Source organism: Paralichthys olivaceus, chromosome 5, assembly GCF_024713975.1.
Source record: "Paralichthys olivaceus isolate ysfri-2021 chromosome 5, ASM2471397v2, whole genome shotgun sequence".
In the NCBI taxonomy this organism is placed as follows: domain Eukaryota; kingdom Metazoa; phylum Chordata; class Actinopteri; order Pleuronectiformes; family Paralichthyidae; genus Paralichthys; species Paralichthys olivaceus.
Window position 1 is genome coordinate 19,620,269 of NC_091097.1, and position 17,120 is coordinate 19,637,388.

At 47.2% G+C, this 17,120-nt stretch overlaps 3 protein-coding genes across 7 annotated transcripts in view; 2 read left to right on the plus strand and 1 right to left on the minus strand.

Annotated features, from left to right (window-relative positions):
- The window catches only part of ntn1b (netrin 1b), a 36,275-nt gene extending 32,571 nt beyond the window's left edge, over positions 1-3,704 (minus strand). Inside the window, exons 1-2 of one of the 2 annotated variants that reach the window (XM_069524676.1) lie at positions 3,563-3,704; positions 2,323-3,367 (exon numbers count right to left, since the gene is read on the minus strand). In XM_069524676.1, the coding sequence (XP_069380777.1) occupies positions 2,323-3,364 (1,042 nt within the window). In that variant the 5' untranslated portion in view covers positions 3,365-3,367; positions 3,563-3,704. Of the gene's footprint in view, positions 1-2,322; positions 3,368-3,531 lie in introns of both variants that reach the window. The other variant, XM_069524675.1, reaches the window with a different exon arrangement.
- Positions 3,705-3,756: 52 nt separating this feature from the next.
- LOC109646901 (phosphoinositide 3-kinase regulatory subunit 5-like) lies at positions 3,757-11,772 on the plus strand. 2 transcript variants are annotated; one of them, XM_069524671.1, is made up of 19 exons: positions 3,757-3,889; positions 4,566-4,712; positions 6,545-6,699; positions 7,028-7,128; positions 7,217-7,285; positions 7,392-7,530; positions 7,705-7,774; positions 7,970-8,147; positions 8,232-8,400; positions 8,498-8,566; positions 8,655-9,484; positions 9,612-9,737; positions 9,874-10,005; positions 10,107-10,200; positions 10,300-10,376; positions 10,458-10,557; positions 10,666-10,739; positions 10,842-10,960; positions 11,235-11,772. In XM_069524671.1, the coding sequence occupies exons 3-19, from the start codon at positions 6,600-6,602 to the stop codon at positions 11,374-11,376; spliced, it is 2,589 nt and encodes an 862-aa protein (XP_069380772.1). In that variant the 5' UTR covers positions 3,757-3,889; positions 4,566-4,712; positions 6,545-6,599; the 3' UTR covers positions 11,377-11,772. The 2 variants fall into 2 exon arrangements, with proteins under 2 accessions (XP_069380772.1, XP_069380771.1); XM_069524670.1 differs by having other exon boundaries at positions 6,572-6,699.
- Positions 11,773-11,808: 36 nt separating this feature from the next.
- pik3r6b (phosphoinositide-3-kinase, regulatory subunit 6b) lies at positions 11,809-17,014 on the plus strand. 3 transcript variants are annotated; one of them, XM_069524673.1, is made up of 18 exons: positions 11,809-11,950; positions 12,338-12,430; positions 12,882-12,985; positions 13,079-13,147; positions 13,235-13,370; positions 13,465-13,534; positions 13,640-13,826; positions 13,970-14,291; positions 14,362-14,719; positions 14,794-14,890; positions 14,966-15,085; positions 15,393-15,506; positions 15,748-15,853; positions 16,003-16,076; positions 16,163-16,253; positions 16,359-16,411; positions 16,499-16,599; positions 16,694-17,014. In XM_069524673.1, the coding sequence occupies exons 2-18, from the start codon at positions 12,343-12,345 to the stop codon at positions 16,749-16,751; spliced, it is 2,148 nt and encodes a 715-aa protein (XP_069380774.1). In that variant the 5' UTR covers positions 11,809-11,950; positions 12,338-12,342; the 3' UTR covers positions 16,752-17,014. The 3 variants fall into 3 exon arrangements, with proteins under 3 accessions (XP_069380774.1, XP_069380773.1, XP_069380775.1); XM_069524672.1 differs by having other exon boundaries at positions 11,813-11,950; positions 16,689-17,014; XM_069524674.1 differs by lacking the exons at positions 16,003-16,076; positions 16,163-16,253 and having other exon boundaries at positions 11,813-11,950; positions 16,689-17,014.
- The last annotated feature ends 106 nt before the right edge of the window (positions 17,015-17,120 follow it).

A 17,120-nucleotide genomic window follows, 5' to 3' on the forward strand; every position in this document is an offset into this window, starting at 1 on the left:
AACATTATCATGGATAAATGTATTAAAAGATTTTCATTTGTGTATTTTAGACACGCGTGAATGTGGAGGCAGACTGGGAATCAGTTTCTTGTAACATGATTAAAAATGTGTGAAGAATCAAATTTAGGGTTCTTGGCAATAATAGAAAATACACGGTCAAATAAATAACTTCCAAATCTGGACACAGACGTGTGACAGGCAGCTCAAATTTTCTTAAAAAGACCGAAACACTTGGACTGAAAGAGACAAACAGACCTCAGCCCCTCACCTCAAAGATTTCTGTTCTGCTGACCAGAGAATCTCCTGCTGTGGCTGCGGACTTTCTCCCCGGAACCGTTCATGTCTGAAAACTAAGCTAATGGCTCTAAACGTTTGTGATTCTACTTTGTGTCGCCCATCTGACCCGGCCCGGCCCGGACCCGGCTCCGCTCTCCTGGATGTATTTGTAAGTCATGCAAGCGCCACTCGATAGGAATGCGAGAGCTGTCGCCGCGGCTGCCAACATAAATGCCTTTTGACAAGATGATGGCAACCCTGCATGTAAAGTCATGGGAAACTGACTTTGTCTTCTACTTTCTTGATGCCTGCCGCCAGTGAGTGAAACCAGCTACTCTCCCATAACCACACCTCTCTGCCTCATTCTTCTCTTCGCATCCTCGCGTCCTGACTGCAGGGAGGAGACGTCCAGACGGATCATCAGCACCATCCCCTCCGCCGGGGGCCACACAGACACCCACGGCTCAATGGAAACAACCCCTCCCCCCCCGCCCCTGGGTCGTCCTCTTTCATGCTAAGGTGTCAGACCACCCTCATTATCTCCTCTTTGGACGACAGGCCCAGTCTGGCTTTTCTGTGGTTTTTATGCGATGACACCGCTCACACACAAAAAGCGAGATGGTGAAAGGGGCTGGGGTTGGGGGAGTCTCCTGCTGACAGCGCGATGGATGCCACAAGTGACAAGCTTTTGTTTTAGTAAAATACACTCGCATGTTGGCTTTGCTGAGGCGAAAGGCGGAGGCCAAGGGGAACAACTTGTTCACTTGTTCCGTGTGGTTGAGCAAACCATGGCAGTGTTGGAACTTGTTACGTTTCCAGGTTTGCTTCAGGGCGGCTCAGGGGGCTTGAGCTGTTGATATAAGCCCACCAGCTCTGTTGAAAATAGGCATCACAGCAAATACACCCTCTCATACTCCTGCTGCTGCTGGTGCTACAATAAAAAAAACTCAGATCTGGCTTCAAATGACCTCGCTCTTTGTCCTCCTCCCTGAATAGTTTACTGGCTCCAAAGTGGCAGTTTATACTCGACGTGCCAGAAATGTCAATAAAACCGCCCTAATCGCCCATCCAATCTGTAATAGCACCTGCTTATGGAAACACAACACGCCCCTGCAGTCTATCTCCGCAGCTGCAATGTTTCCTTCCCACTAAAGCGCGACTACAGTCGGAAACACGGGTCAGAACGCAATTACGCACCGGGACAGGCGCACTTTGTTTGGCCAAATGACTTCCTCTCCTTTCTTTTCTGTTCAGGAATTTCTTGTGGATGTTGATAAAAAAAAAAATAAAAAGGTTCAACAAAATGCAGCAAAAAGAACCGTTGCTAATGAATGAAATAGAGAAATGCAGCTTGTGAGACTCGACAAAAGACACTTGAAATGCAGTGTTTCATCTTGAAGCATGAAGGAAATACTTCTGCTCGGTTTGAACAGTGTCATGTGAAGTGAAAAGAGGCTGCCCTTAGATTGATAAATATAATGTTAATATATTTACTAAATTAAAAAGCTGCATCTAACAATTTATGTAAATGACTTGCAGTTTATTTAGGCCTAAATTATATGTATGTAAATATGTGCCACATTTTCCTTATTTGAAATTATAATAAGAGGCAATTAAGTATGTGTATTAATTTCGTTAAACATTAGTTAATTTAATTTGATTAAAACATTATAAACATTTTATAATTATCATTACTTTGCAGTTTAGGTCGTGAGGTTTCTAATCGAGGCCTTCTTCTCTCTTCATTTAATTATTTGACCACAAATTCATTTAACCTCTAAATAACAAAGAAAAGGCAAATTAGTATGATAATCTTTTCAGACTAGATCTGTATCTGTATTTAATTCCCAGCAAGTAAATTCACATTAACGAATAAACAACTGGCCGGTGCGCAATTTCTGTGCGTAAAGCGCCAAGTGGAAATAAAAGTGGCTCATATTTAACCTCATCTATTCCGTGAATGTGCAGAATTAATTTAGTGAAGAATAATTTTAAACGCTGCAGCAGCTCCACAGTGAATGAAGGACAACACGGCGAGAGACTTACCGATGCACTCGTTGGCCTCTCTGGCCGTGGCGCGCTGCCACGGGCGGTCATAGTGGAAAGGTTTGCACCTGTCGCACTCCGGTCCCGCAGTGTTGTGCTTGCACTCGCACACCAGATTCCCCTCTCGGTCCTTCACGCACTTCGACGCGTGCCCGTTGCACTTGCACCGTCCTCCGACCTGCAGGTCCGACACCGCGTAAAAGTAGGAGTCGCGGGCCAGCTCCGAGTCGTCCTCGTTCTCGTCCCCGAAGGTGTGGAGCCGGCTGAAGATCACCTTGATGTCGGTGGCCGTCACCCAGTCCTGCAGCACCGGGGAGTTGTCGAAGTCGTGCGCGGACGGTCTCCCGTCCAGGGTGCTGAAGGCGATGAGCCCGCCGGTCAGAGGGTGCATGTCGGTGTGGGAGTCGGTGCAGATGGCCTCTTGCTCGTTCTGCTTGGTGATTGCCGCCTTGTTCTGCCTGTTGTACATCTTCTTACACTGCGTGGAATAAAACTGGAAGGGCACCCAGGATTTACCGTAGTCCATGGACTTGTAGATGGCCATGGACTCGGGTCTAGGTGAGCAGAACTGCAGGCTCACATAGGTGACCTCAAACTTTTTCCCCAGGGACAAGGTGAGGGTGACGTTCTGCGGGTACTGCATGTAGTTCTCAGACTGCCAGCAGGTGAGGTTGTGCGGGTTGTTGAGGTCCGTCAGGTACGCGGGTGGATGGGACTTCTTGGGATCGCCGGCGTCGCAGGTGTGACAGTCCCTCGACCTCTCCTCGCCCTTCTCGGTCACCACGCAGTACCTGGAGGCCGGGCTGCCGCAGGTGCTGGATACGCGCACGTCCTTCCCGAAAGCGGAGTTGACGAAGTCGGGGATGCACCTCCGCGGGTTCCCGTTCTCATCGTAGCACGGGTCTGGAGGAGACGACTGCGCTGCGAACATGCTCAGCCCGTATCCTGCGAAGACGCCTCTGGTCAGCGCAGAAACTGACACCAAGGTGAGCCAGACCTCCAGGAGCATCTGCATTGTAATCCGTGCGCCGCAGGGACTCATGCGCTGCAATGCAACGAAGACACAACATTAATAACACTGCAGGAATTACGATAAAGACAAAGTCAGCGCAAGTAATTACGCACATCAGTGATGCGCGGAGATATTTGGAAGAAAAAAAAACTTGGACACGAAGCATGAAACAACAAATGTGTGTGAAATAATCTTACGAGGTAAAGAAAACTCCACCCAGGACTCTACCTCCAAATAAACTCCTCAGTCTGAAAGTGAAGCGCAACTACTGAGAATTTGGAGAACAAGCGATGTCGTTTACGCACGAAAAACTCCTGCTAGTCCCCCTCTCCCTTTGAACCGATCTAAATAAAAATAAGATGTGGCAGATGCCCAGCTGGCTCTGAGTCCTCCTCTGCCTCCGTCTGTCCACTCAGTCACACCTCTGCCCACCTCTATCTCTGTCTGTCCCATTCCCTCCCTGTTGATCCACAGAAAAGGGGGTCCACTCACTCCGAGAGGAGAGGAGCCTGGTGGGTGTCTCTGCGGAGGGAGAGGGAGCAGGGACATCTTCTGGTAGGAAAGTTAAACTACAAGTCAAATACCTGCGCTGCAATTAAATTCTTGTAATTTGAACAAGTGCTAGAGATGCACATTTATCTCCAGACTTAACATCAGGATGTGTTTTACTTGCGTAATCTCTCACAAAATGTGTTTTGACAAAAACGAACAGAACCACAGATCCGGAAATGTTCCAAAATACATGACATGTTCCTTTCATGTGGATATTTATTTAATTTTTGCAATGGTGCAGCAATTACATATCCATACGTGAGTTTGTGTTACATATTTAATTTATAATATGTTGCCTGAACAGTCGAACTGTACGTCTGAGCGAGTTTAAATAACACAATTTCATGTATATTTTTAAACATTCGATTGTATTTATTCCACTTTGCATTGACACGTTAATGTATAATGGGAACATCCAGTCACAGGATGTAATTGGGAGATGATTCGATTTATTAGGCTGCTGTTCCTTGAGTCTACAGCTGAAACTGACAACGTCATGCAAAACATTAACATTTAATTCAAGTCGATCATCAAGTAAAGTTTCACGTCTCTCTTATTCTTTATTTCATGAATGACAGTGAGTGGTGTTCTACAGACGTTCTTGTGTCACCACTGATCATCGGCACAATGTGGCGCAAACCACCTCAGCATAAAGAATCATTCAGTTCCTGTTTTGCAGCACACGCTCTCCGGACTGTGCAGCCGGAGGATCTATTTTAGACGAGCACCAGCAGAGGAGGATGTTTTCTCTGCGTCGTTTCCCTCCACTCTGCCACATGTGGTCGATCAGGGCGACGATGTAGGGCACTGATAACTGCAGTTTAAGGTAAGAGATTGAGTCTTTCTCTATCTGCAAAGCAACTGTTTATTTCTAACTTGAAGTTTCAACACGTGCAAATTACGCCCAGTGTGTCTGTGTGTCGTCGGCTGGCCTCAGGACGGAGATTTCATTTTATCGCTTCATACACCTCTTGCAGGACCGAGCCTCCGTTGCACAACTTTTATGCGATCTAACTGCAAAGTGTTTTTCAAGCTCTGCACATTTCCTGTTCCCCTTCTAACAACATCAGTTTAAAGCAGATGCCAGTGCACACAGGGTTACACAGCATTACACAGCATTCAGGCTGTTTGCTAAAGCGTTTAACTCGTTATTACAGCGTTGAAAAGATGTGTTTGGGCGGCTTCACCTCGTCCTATCCACCTCGAGCATCACGACTCATTCTCCTTCGTCTTTCCTTCACTTTAACACGTGCAACTACAGCAGCATCTGCATTTAAATGATCCTGTGTTTAAATTAAGCCTCAGGGGTTTTTACCAGGATGTTTTTACATTGACTAGGTAACAGAGTCAATGTCAATGCATGGCAGAGCCGGACAATGTTGCACGACTACATACAATGGAAAAACACCTGCTTCCTCAGCGGACAATCAATGGGCTCGTATGTCGGGATATGCCAGGTTCTGCACAGTTGTGTATCCCTCCTCCCTGTTGGGTGTGTGTGTGTGTGTGTGTGTGTGTGTGTGTGTGTGTGTGTGGCATGTCAGTTTATTCCTGTTTTAATTGATTTGAGTGTTACAATAAAAGATTGTGGAATAGCTTCATAGTAATAATATTTTGCCCGCTGCCTCCACGACCCGAGCCTGGAGAATCAGAAGACGATGGAAAGATAATAATAATCATAATCATAATAATAATATACAGGTGTAAAGCAGCTGGAAATCAATAAACTAAATAGTCAGCGAATAGATGAAATGTTTGAAAGTTACAGATAAATGGTGAAACATTTCTTAAAGAGCATTCATTCATTCATATCTTTCTTTCTTTCTTCTCGGAAGCTTCTTTCCTGTTTAATCTCACTGGAGGTCATATGTCTTGACTCCAGCTGGTCACAACTGCAGCTTCCGTGTATATATATATATGAAAATCCACATCCTGGAGACTGAACGTACAGAAGACTCCCTGGGGAAATATTTGTTTTCATTACGAGGGAGACGTCTCGCTTCTGTCCGATCTGATTGATTTTGATTTATCGCAACAGGCACAGGAGGAAACTCTGCCATTTAAAACCTGCTAACGTTAAAGGACCAGAGAAATTTTCATTGTTTCCCAAACTGTGTATTTATCTGTGTGGTCGCTGTGGTTTGAGTGTTGGTCGCTCAGTGCGCAGACACTCTAACCACAGGAGTCACAGTAATTCTCTCTTTTTCTCCACTGCTGGTTTAATTCAGTTGCATTCTGGGTTTTGAAACTTTGGGTACACGAGACGTTTCTTTACTTGCTGCAGTAACTTAGATGGATCAAATGGGAAGTTTCATTTCCATGCAGGCTCTGAGTCATTTACGAAATCTGGCGTGAGCAGCTGTTTTTAAGAATGAAAAAGTAGAAGTAGAGGGGTTTCGGACCAGCTCACCTCCGCTTCTCTCACACACACTGTGACTCACGGGTCCTGAGAGGAAGTGGCAGGCTGCACCTTCTGCCCGGACGTCTTTACTGTGGTCTGCAGCTCTGTGTGTGTCTGAAATGTGTTTGTCTCTGGACAGGAACAATAATGGTTATGAAGTGTTGGCAGCGGCAATAACAGGAAGTCACTATTGCAGTGACTTGATATATATTGGTGTCCCGGAACACAAGAACAGGGTGTCATTCTCGTTTTTATAGTGGGACTTCCTGTTGATTGATCTTCAGGGTTTGAGTGTGGACACCGCAGCAGAAAATGGAGCAGAGCTCGTGCACGGAGGATCGAATCCAGCACGTCCTGGAGCGCTGCCTCTGTGACCTGGGTCTGGACACTCCGGACAAACAGCTCTGGAACGGTAAGACCCCCCCCCCCTCATCCCATGATACCTGCTTATAATGCTCAGATAATGCAGAACATTAAATAACCGGGAACATGTTGTCCATCATGTAGAGTGAAATGAGAAGCGAAAGTCAGATGAGTGAGAGACAGCGTGGAGGAGTATCATTACTTCATATCTTACTAATGCTCGATTACGTCTTCATTAAGAGCTTTGGCAACATGGTGTGTTGTAATCATCTGTCCTGTCTTTGTTAAAAAGTATTTTGTTCATCCGTCATCGGAATCAAACCTCAAAGGAGAAATAAGCACGGTTGTCGTTTTTTTTTCGTGTGTCTGTCTTATAGCTGGGCTGTGCATGAACCGCTGGTGTTTGGAGGAACTTGTGAAGCGAAATCCCCACAACTTCCTTATCCTTCTGCAGAAAATACTGAGGAAAACAAAAGAGGTACTGGACAAAACAAGTTTGACCTGATTTTTCAAACGGCTCGGTGCGATGTGAGGAAACATTTCCAGGGTTTTTCTCTGTTTTTCAGGTGCTGGAGCGCTCTCAGTATGAACTGGTGGTTCCCCTCTTGCTCTTGTTCTCTTCAACCCTCCTAAAAGTGAGTGGCTGTAGTTAACGAACAAGCACCGACCACTGGGGGTATTCGTTTCATTGCATTATAGAATATTTCTTTTATTCTTTGTTAACGTCTGTGTCTTCCTCAGGCTCCGTACGTGGCTCCAGACTGTGACGTTATGCGGGAGGCCTACCTGTTGTTCCACAGTTTTCTGTCCTGGCCTGAGCCGTGCAGCTCCGCCAGTAAACGCCTGCTGAGCGTCATGCAGCAGGAGCTCAGAGCTCCAGGTATGTTCTTCAAGGGCACTTTTTAATCCAGGGAGAGGCCGAGAGCAGTGACAAGATAATATCAGGAAATCTAGTAGCAGAGAAGGACATTTAGCGACAGCAGGAAAGGTAATAACTGGTTTTCTCCGTGTATCATTGTGATCATATCGAGCTGGTGTTTTATTTTTGGTGCAGGTATTTCATTTCAGAGAATGGTGAGGGCAGAGCAGGGGTTTTCCTCCGAGATCCACAGCTCTAAAACCATGTGAGTAGCCTCAGACTGTCATTAACAACATTATCTGCCTGCCTCCTCTTCCTCCCACTATCTGTTGATGAAGATTCCACGTTTTTATAGCATCAAATAACTCAGTTATTTATTTATTTACTTATCACACTTATCTTTGCCTTGTTGCATCTACACCCTGAGTTCACTTTAACGACCTGAATGTGTCTTCGTAAGGACGGTACTGTTAGTGAGTCCAGAGGAAGACGTCCCTCCCGAGGTCCAGTCCGTCTCCGAGCAGCTGAGCAGCACCCAGTCCTCCAACAGAGACGTCCTCACCACCCTCATCCAGCACGGCTTCCAGGCGGTTCTGGGCAACAAATACGAGCTGCAGGCTCTTCACGCCGCCCTGCAGGTGACTGACCAGCACCGGGCACCTCTGTACCACTTCTTCTTTTTCTTTTAAATCCGTCCTGAAACAAACGTCCTGTTCCTCCAGACGAAGCGGACGGAGGAGCTGGAGCGGCTCCTGCAGGAAGTGACCGAGAACATGCAGATGGCAGCGTCGGCAGCAGATTTCAGCACAGCGAGGCAGAGGCTCCTGAACAACATGGAGAGGATCAGAGAAGGTCTTGTTCCTGTTCCGGCTCGTGGCTGCACAAACACCGGTGAGACAGAAACACAGAATATCATGGTGGCAGATAAACCTCAAATCCAACCATCACTGATCTCAAGCTTCTTTAACCAACCCCCTCCTCTCTTCAGGGTCGGTTGAGACGTTCATGCTGCCCGTCCCCAAATGTCGCACGTGTACCTGGGAGAACGACAACTTTGGTAATTAGTTTAAACAGCTCCTCATGTCTGCATCGTGTATCGGAGATTTATCTTGAACTTTAAAACTCCTCTTTCTTCGTTCACGCAGACTTTCTGAATGAAATCCTCACGAGCGAGTCGGATCTGGATTCGACTGCCGACTGTTTCCTGAAAGCAGAGATAGACGAGGACGATAATAACGACACCAGTGTGGATGAGGAAGAAGAGTTGGAGGGAAGCAAAGCGGACCAGGAGTTTCCAAACCACCGCATCTCCACCACGTCCTCGTCCTCCAGGGACTCCATGTTTTCCTGCTACTCTCTCTCCTCCGGCTCGTCCTTGCCGTCCGCCTCATCCGGCGTGGAGAGTGACTTGAGCGAGGACGCAGGCCACGAGGAGGAGGGACAGGACAGCCAACCGAAACCTAGGAAGAAACCCAAGAAGAAGTCCAGGTCCCTGTTAGGCGTGGAGCGCATCTCCATGCTTTTCAAGAACCCCCGCAGCCCGAGCGCTTGCCGCCGAGCCCAGAGCATGGGTTATCGCAGAGACTTCACCAAAGACGTTCAAAGAACCAGGACACCACTCAAATACTCCAGGTCCCTGTCCAGACAGGCGTCCAATGATACCGCCAGTCCTCCTTCCCCCCAGAAGCACATGTGTGTCCGCAGAAGGCCGATCCTGAGCTGTGACGAGGGCGACGTGGCAGAGGGGCCCACCCTGGTCAGAGTGGTGGTGTTCGGAGGGGACAGAGAGGCCGGCAGGCTGGCCAGGGCGTACAGTGACCTGCAGCAGAAAGAGTGCAAATGTCCCAGACTCACCAAGATGTGCAAACTGCAGTTTTACTTTGTCCCCACCAAAAGGAGAAGTACGCGGCGCTCAGGAGGACACACGCCTGTTGAAGGCCAGACAGGAAGTTCAGCTAGAGCTGCCGTGTCTGCGGTGAGACAGAGCGACGTCTCTACTGATTCAAACTTTAAACCATTGATAAAAGCATCATAATACAGACAGTCGTGTAAATCGTCACAGGAAAAGTCGTTAAAACCTTTTTGTCCCTTCCCTCTGACAGGAGTCTAATGGCGCCGTATTGGAGGACAGTACGACACACGTAGCCCAGATGTTGGGCGCGATGGATCCCTGGTACGAGCGCAACGTCCTCAGTCTGCTCAGCCTGTCCTCTGACGTCCTCTGTCAGGTACGCTCCGGTTCATACATTCAGAGGAAAGTAAAGAGAACTCGTCGTGGTTTGAGCTCGGAAACTTAAACTGTGGAAAATGTTTCATTTTCTTGCTTCATGTGTATTAATGTGTAATTTCCTCTGTGTGACTCAGACGGGCTGTAAGGACGCTGACGTCTCAGAGGGAAGCAGCAGCGGGGAGCGTCTTTCACTGCTGGCCCAGCTGGTGCTTTATTATTGCAGACATGCAGACCAGCCTGTTCTGGTGCCGCTCTACCAGGCGGAGGTGGGACACACACACACACACACACACACACACACTGACACTCTAGTGAATACCTGTGTGACGACCCATCACTGCTGACTCACCTGTCTCTTCCTCTGCAGCTCACCCTGGCTGGAGGAGAGAGGAGAAGGGAAGTGTTTGTTCATTCTCTGGAGCTCGGGCACTCGGCTGGAACCAGAGCTGTTAAAGCCATGGGTGAGTCTCACTCTCACAGACATACCCAGACAACCACAACACACACACACTCACACACACACATTACAGTGTAATGTGAACCGCTCTGTGCTTGTACAGGAGCCGCCAGCAAAAGGTTTGGAATCGATGAGGAGCGTCGGGCTGTCCCTCTGACACTGAGCGTGGCCTTCAACAAGGTATTGTTCCTGCCACTCAAACAATCAGACATTTGTTAAAAGTTCACGGCTGGAACTCACTCGTCTTCCCTCTCGTCACAGGTGGCTGTGAGCGGCAGGGGTCAGTGGATCAACACGGAGATTGTCTGCACATCAATTAATCTTCACAAAGCCTGCAGGAAGCCTGAGCACCTCAGTGACGGTGATTACCACAGGCCCGCTATCTCCGTTCTTTGGTTTTTTTTTGCAAACGTTGTGAAGTCTAAGAGAATCAAACGGTGTGTGTGTGTGTGTCTGTGTGTGTGTGCAGATTCAAGAACAGAGACTCTGCAGCTGACGATGACAGAAGTCCTGAAGAGGCAGTCTAAAAAGGGCCACAACCAGGTGAACGGTGGTTTGACCCATGGTACAAAATACAGCCTCGTGCACGTCCAACCTTTAAAACCCTTCCTCTCTCTCTCTCTCTCTCTCTCTCCCCCCGTTCAGCACATCTCAGTGTCAGAGGTGAAGGTGGACGAGGTGCAGGTGAGCGTTGGAGACGACGGGACCACCTTCGCTGTGTGTCTGGATCAGGATGAGAAGAAGTTCATCCAGAGTGTGACCAGGTACAACACAGCATCACTGACGACCAATATCTTCTTCAGTCGCCTGCTTATGTCAATCGTGATGTTTCACCTCGATTTGATAGCATCAAAACCAAAACCGGGGGGAGGAGGGTTAGGGTTTGCTGTCATGTCGACCATCTTTATAAACAGTCTGTGTTCGATATATATAAATACAAATCACAATCCAGTATTTCCCACCAAAGTACTAAATACTTGTAAAGGGTACTTATGTACACACACACATGCAGTGATGCTGAACGTTGTGTATCTGCAGGTGCGACGTGTCTCTGTGCTGCAAACCAGGAAGCAGCTCGGACTGGAGGTCGTACAAGCTGCTCCCAGGTCAGGTTCAGCCTCTGCACCCGTCCTACTGCTCCCTGCTCTGCCTCCCCATCACCTCCTTCTCTGCCTCCTGACACACACACTCCTGGGGAGTCAAACACTGCGGGGATCCTCACGCAACCTGGCGACTGAATGGCGTCTGAAAAAACGAAAGCAGAGAAGAAGTGGCACCTAATAATAGTGACATAATGTTTAACCTACACACTGTGTATTTCAGGTTTGTCTTTGTACGGTGTGTCTGTTCTGCAGCTTCGATCTCAGAAGACTCACTGTGTATTAATTAATGTCGTTAATGTTCTTGTTTGGAGGATTTCACAGGAAGCAGAACTTTGAGAGAAACCGATTACTTGATTACGACTGTGTACGTTCTTTTAATCCCCCTCTTTGTCTTGTAATATAAGCTATTTATTTTTGAAGCCATAGCTGTGTTTTTATGTGGCGCACAATCGAATAAAATAATGTTTCAGTGAGCTGTGTGTGTTCTTTGTTCTCACCTTTCTTGAAATTCCTCCTACGAGTTAATCACACCCTCTTTCATTCCTGCGAGGATCGAGGTGTCCTGCCCGTGCGGTTGTTTCACTCGGCGGTGGCAGCGGGGGAGAAACCTTTGTTTTTTATTTTCATTTTAGAAAAATTGAATCTACATCGGTAAGTTTTATCATTGCACGCATGTCGTTTACACATTCGAAATGTAGTTTGAATCTTCTTCAGGGACAGGCGTAGATAAATGTTTGAATGTGTCCGATAATTAATAATAGTTTTTATTTATTAATATTTAACTTCGTTGTGCCGCTGACAACAACATCATCAGGTGTGAAGACCTGAACTCAGCAGAAATATAAATATAAATTCTCAGATATGAGAAATTGTAGATCTCACAGGTTCGTGCCTTTATTTCCACCTCGGCTCTTTGGAATTATTGTAACACACAAACTTGTTTTACAGGTTAAAGCTTTGATAAGAATCCTATGGACCTGATTTTGTTTGTACCTGTGGTTAAATATCACGACAGTAACATATGATCTGTGTTTTCAGCTGACATGTCTGTCTCAGCTGTGCAGTCCAGTCTGCACACTGAGGTCCGGGCTCTGCTCAAAGAGATGAACAGCAGATGTACTTCACAGAAAGGTAGAGTGAAAGAATAATACAAGTTGTGATAAAACCGGTAATATTGTTATTATGTTATTTAAAAAATGAAATTTTTGATGAAATGAATTCTCAAATGGCTCGGGGGATATAGAGCGGGTTGTCCACTAACTAGAAGGAAGGACGTGTTGCATGAATGGATGAATATGACTTTTATTTTGTGGTTAAATAATAAAACTAGAAAGGTGCAATACAAATACATTTTTCTTTAATTTACCTTTTTCTATAGAATAAAAAAAAGATGAATAATGATTTATTCTTGCACAATGTAAAGTTAATTATCTTTGCATGTCCTTATTTTTGTGGCTTCATAACTTTGCTCCACATTCCTCATTTCATCTTCTGACAAAATAAAACTTCACCCTCTCGCCCCGTTCATCCGTCACGTATGTGCACCGCCACGTGTGACGCCAACGCCATCTGTCTGCTGCAGGATGGATAAGATGGAGTCTTGAGAAGAAGCTGGAGGTGGATCCGTCCTGCAGCGTCTCCCTCATCTGTGTGCTGGTCAAGGAGCTGGAGAGGAAGCTGAAGAAGGTTGTCCCTCAACTCTGCCTCCAGATTTCAAAATAAGAGTGCAAATTTACCAGAGCTGATCATAAAGGAACTTTTTGTTGTCGATTGATCCAGATGCATAAAACACAATCCCACGTGCACGTCATCCCGATACTGCACACCCTCTACTATTCAATCATTCAGGTAAGACGCGTCTGTGTGACTGGGATGATGAGACGTTTGTAATAGTGACCATAGTGTTTCTAACTTTCTAATACTGAAACGTTGCAGTCAGATTCCACGATTCCTCGCAGCCTTTACCAGAGAGTACACGAGTGTTTGATGAGGCTGCTGATTTTACCGAGGCCTCACTCTGCTGTGGTCCTGAGCACTCTGAGCAGCGTTCAGACGGAAATGACCACTCCAGGTAGAACGCAACACATTTTTCAAAGGGCCGTCCTCAGTTTGTCCTCACACTGGAGCAATGCCGTGAAAGTTCAGACACGTCCTCTCCTCGACAGGCTCCTTGCACCAGAGGAGAGTCATCGCTGAGCAGAACCTGAAGAGTAAGAATTTCACCCTGCAAGAAAAGTGAGTGAAGAACTCCTGTCATGGAAAAGGAGTCGAGCGTAATCCTGAGTGAACTAGTTTAAAGCCGTACTGTTTCCTCCCTCCCTGTTTGCTGGTTTCCTTCAGGGTGTTTGTGCTCGCAGACCCAGATGTTTTTACTGCACAGCTGGAGGCCACAGTGAGGACGTACCTGGAGGTGTCCGGCCTGTTGAGGGACACTCCCACAGCCATGAAGAAGAATCTGATGCTACGAGTGATGCAGAAGGGTCTGGGGACGGCGTGCAGGAGCTCCACGCTGGCTCAGGCTCTGCAGGTACACTGGTCTATAAAGAACCTCAACGCCAGGCAACAGTGCAATCCACTGCACCACTGTTACGGTTTTGCATCATGGTCCCCAGATGATAAGTTCCTCGTTCTCAGAGCAGAGGTTACATCTGAGTCTTCTGTGCATTTCAGGCTTTGGACGATCAGATGGTGGAAAAACGCTTCGAGGAAGTGGTGCGAGCTGTGGAGCGGAGTGTAAAGCACGGTGCAGGTGGATGTGCAACGTATCTGAACGGACTGCAACACATACAGAGAGACATGTTAACTGCTGCTACAGAAGGTGTGTGTTCTGCTCGCACCGATGATTATCAACAGAGACATGAAGAAACGTTCCTGCAGGATCTTTCTCCTCCTTCCTCTGAAGTTACAGAGGAAGACTGTGGCTCCGTGTGCAGCAGGATGTTGTCATTTCCACAGATCAGTTTCCTCCTGTGGACAGACGAAGAGGATCTATGTGAGTAAAAAAAAACTTCTGCTGTTAATGTGTCTGTTCGTTCCGAGCTAAATAAATGTGTCTCCTGCAGGGAATCTGCTGGCAGACTTCTCCCTGAGCTCCGGCTCCAGATCGAGTGTGGATGAAGACAAGAAGGACAAAAGAGACGGGTCTGAGGACGGTGGGACCAAGAGACGTCTGAAGGAGAGTGACCTTGGGGACACGCTGCAGCCTCTGGTCAAAAATCCGTCCATAGCAATCTCACGGAGAAATGCCTGCAAGAAAAGAAACCCAGGAGATAAGCTGAGACTGATGAGGGAGAAGATGGAAATGCTTCCTGGGAGCCGTCGTGTCCTGAGAGACGACCGCAGGTGCCTCACAGCGCGGGTGGTGGTGATGGGGGACGACCGAGTGCTCGGACGGCTCAGCAGGGTTCTGCTCTCTATACGGTGAGCTGCAGGTCTGTGGTTCTCTCTCTCTGTGTGGTGCAGCACAGTTATGTCCTCTGTGTCTTTCCCAAAAGACAGCGAGAGTCAAAACGTCTCATTCTGACCAAGAAGCTGAATCTAGAGTTGTACTACGTCCCCGTCGTCGATGTGGAGCCTCAGCCCAGATCACCCGTGAGTGACACCGCCACACCGACGGACTGGTGTGACCTTAGAGCTGGATGTGATATCTCTTCATGTCTCTGATAGGACGGCCCGTGTCAGGACGAGGGGAGACTGTCCCTCGCCGGCTTGCTGGGGAGAGTGGATCCCTGGTACAACAGCAACATCAACAGTCTGAGAGCCACCATCTCCAACCTGGCCAGGAAGGTACCTGAGGATTTAAAGAAAAGACAAAAACTGTACAGTCACATTAACATCTCTGAGAGGCTTTGTTCAGGACCAATAATGATTTGAGTTGAGGACGTTTATAAAATCCAGCATCGTAGTTTTTTAGTATTTTAAAATGTCTCCATCAGCACGAAACAAAAAGTACATCTCCAGACTCCAAACTGTAAAATGAAAGTGTTCGCATCCGTCCTCATTTCTGGATTGTGGGAGGATTTGGACATGTGGTGTCCATCTTTATCTCAGAGTGGAGCTGGACCGTCTCGTTTCTCTGTCTGTCTGTCTGCAGCACACAAATCACAGGGAGTCAGAATCGGACCAAAACCTCTTCCTGTTGGACACCCTGTGTTACTACCTCCGCTGTGGGACGCAGCCAGTGAACCTGCCGATGTATTCTGTGAAGGTACAGGACGGATGTCCTCCACTGATTTACATGCACGAAAACGTCCAAGAGCAAGTTTGTGTTTTCATATTTCAATAGAAACTCTGAGTACTGTGTATTTACTATAGTAGTATGGAGTCATGGAGTGGTGATTGGAGGACAGTATAAGGACAGGGACGTCCTCAGCAGGAGTAGACAGAGTGTTCAGTGGTGGAGACACATGATGTAGGAATATCTTCAGCTAAATACAGCGTGTGTTCAGATGACGCGGTGCGGCAGTGACGCGTCCTCTGTGGTGGAGGACGTGTTCGTGTCCCATCTGGAGGCCGACATGCCGGAGTTCAGACACCTCAAAGAAAAGTTTCCAAGTAAGTTCCTTCATCTCCACCAGTGTGTGTGTGTGTGGACACAGACAGACAAGTGTGTGTGTGTGGACACAGACAGACAAGTGTGTGTGTGGACACAGACAGACAAGTGTGTGTCGTGACATCAAGTGAAGGGTTGTTGTGCTCGACAGAGGAACCGTCCTCACGCAGGAAGAAGTCGACCGTAATCGTCCACGGTGCCGTCGTCTCAGTCAGTTACACAGAGGTACTCAAACGTCCTCATAATTAAAGTCAGGTCGTAACTTCTCCTGTAATAGTAGAGTTTGGTTTTATCGTCTCTATCGTTAACAGACGTCGTTAAGCAAACGAAGAGTCGTACGGGGAGAAGCGCGGATGGCGTGTGGCGTGGTGATCACCTCAGAGCCGGCAGCTGTAACCACAGGTTCACCGCTCGCATTCACTTAGGTTTTTATTCCAACAAAAGAAGAATCACTTTGGAAAACACGAGTCATTATCATTATTATTATTATTTTTTCCCTTTGTGAAGGTGAGGATTTCCTCTGGGTCCGTTTTGACAACATTAACCTGGGAGACAACAAAGTAAGAACTCAATTACTAATAACTTGTGTTCATGATTTTTTTTAAAAATCATTGTCTTACATTTCTACGGTTTTTCTGTTTTCATAGAAAATCCGAACACAAAACCTCAGAATCAGGACGATGGAGGATCGAACGCTCTGTGTGTGTCTGGACAGAGACTCTCGCAGGACGTACACTGACGTCCAAAGGTAATTCTTGAGGCTGCGCATTGTTTTTATTCTTTATATCATCTGACGCCGGTTGAAACCAAAGAGTTACGTCATTTCTTCTTCTGCAGAATAGACGTCTCTCCGTGCTTGGACCCAGGATGCAGCCTCCGCTCCAGGCTCAACGTCAGTAACGAGCGAGAGCCGCCGCTGAGCAAGTATCTGAACAACGTCCTGTCGCTGCCCATCAACACCTTCAGTGGTGTGACCCCGTGAGGGACGTCAGGGACATGAGGGACGTCGTGTGGACAGATGAGGATGTTTTCAATCAGCACTTTCATGTTAATGCACGGGACCTGCACTCAGGAAGTCAAATCCAAGAATTACTGCTGCACATATTGTACAATTACACAACTTTAATCTTTAGATCACAAATAAATAAATGTCTTTGTCTTTGTCTCGTCTCAAGTCGGGTTGTTTCTTGTTGTCTTTTACTTGTCTCATCTCATCTTGGGTTGTGTTTTGTCTGGTTATGTTGTGTCTTGGTCCAGATCTTAGTTGTT

Bases quoted from the DNA above. Each gene is read 5' to 3' on its own strand.
- LOC109646901 (XM_069524671.1), top strand. From the start codon at position 6,600: ATGGAGCAGAGCTCGTGCACGGAGGATCGAATCCAGCACGTCCTGGAG. The intron at 9,485-9,611 runs GTGAGACAGAGC...TCCCTCTGACAG, and splicing joins CTAGAGCTGCCGTGTCTGCG to GAGTCTAATGGCGCCGTATT. The intron at 10,740-10,841 runs GTGAACGGTGGT...CCCCCCGTTCAG, and splicing joins CTAAAAAGGGCCACAACCAG to CACATCTCAGTGTCAGAGGT.
- pik3r6b (XM_069524672.1), top strand. From the start codon at position 12,343: ATGTCTGTCTCAGCTGTGCAGTCCAGTCTGCACACTGAGGTCCGGGCT. The intron at 14,891-14,965 runs GTGAGTGACACC...TGTCTCTGATAG, and splicing joins AGCCTCAGCCCAGATCACCC to GACGGCCCGTGTCAGGACGA. The intron at 16,254-16,358 runs GTTCACCGCTCG...CCCTTTGTGAAG, and splicing joins GCCGGCAGCTGTAACCACAG to GTGAGGATTTCCTCTGGGTC.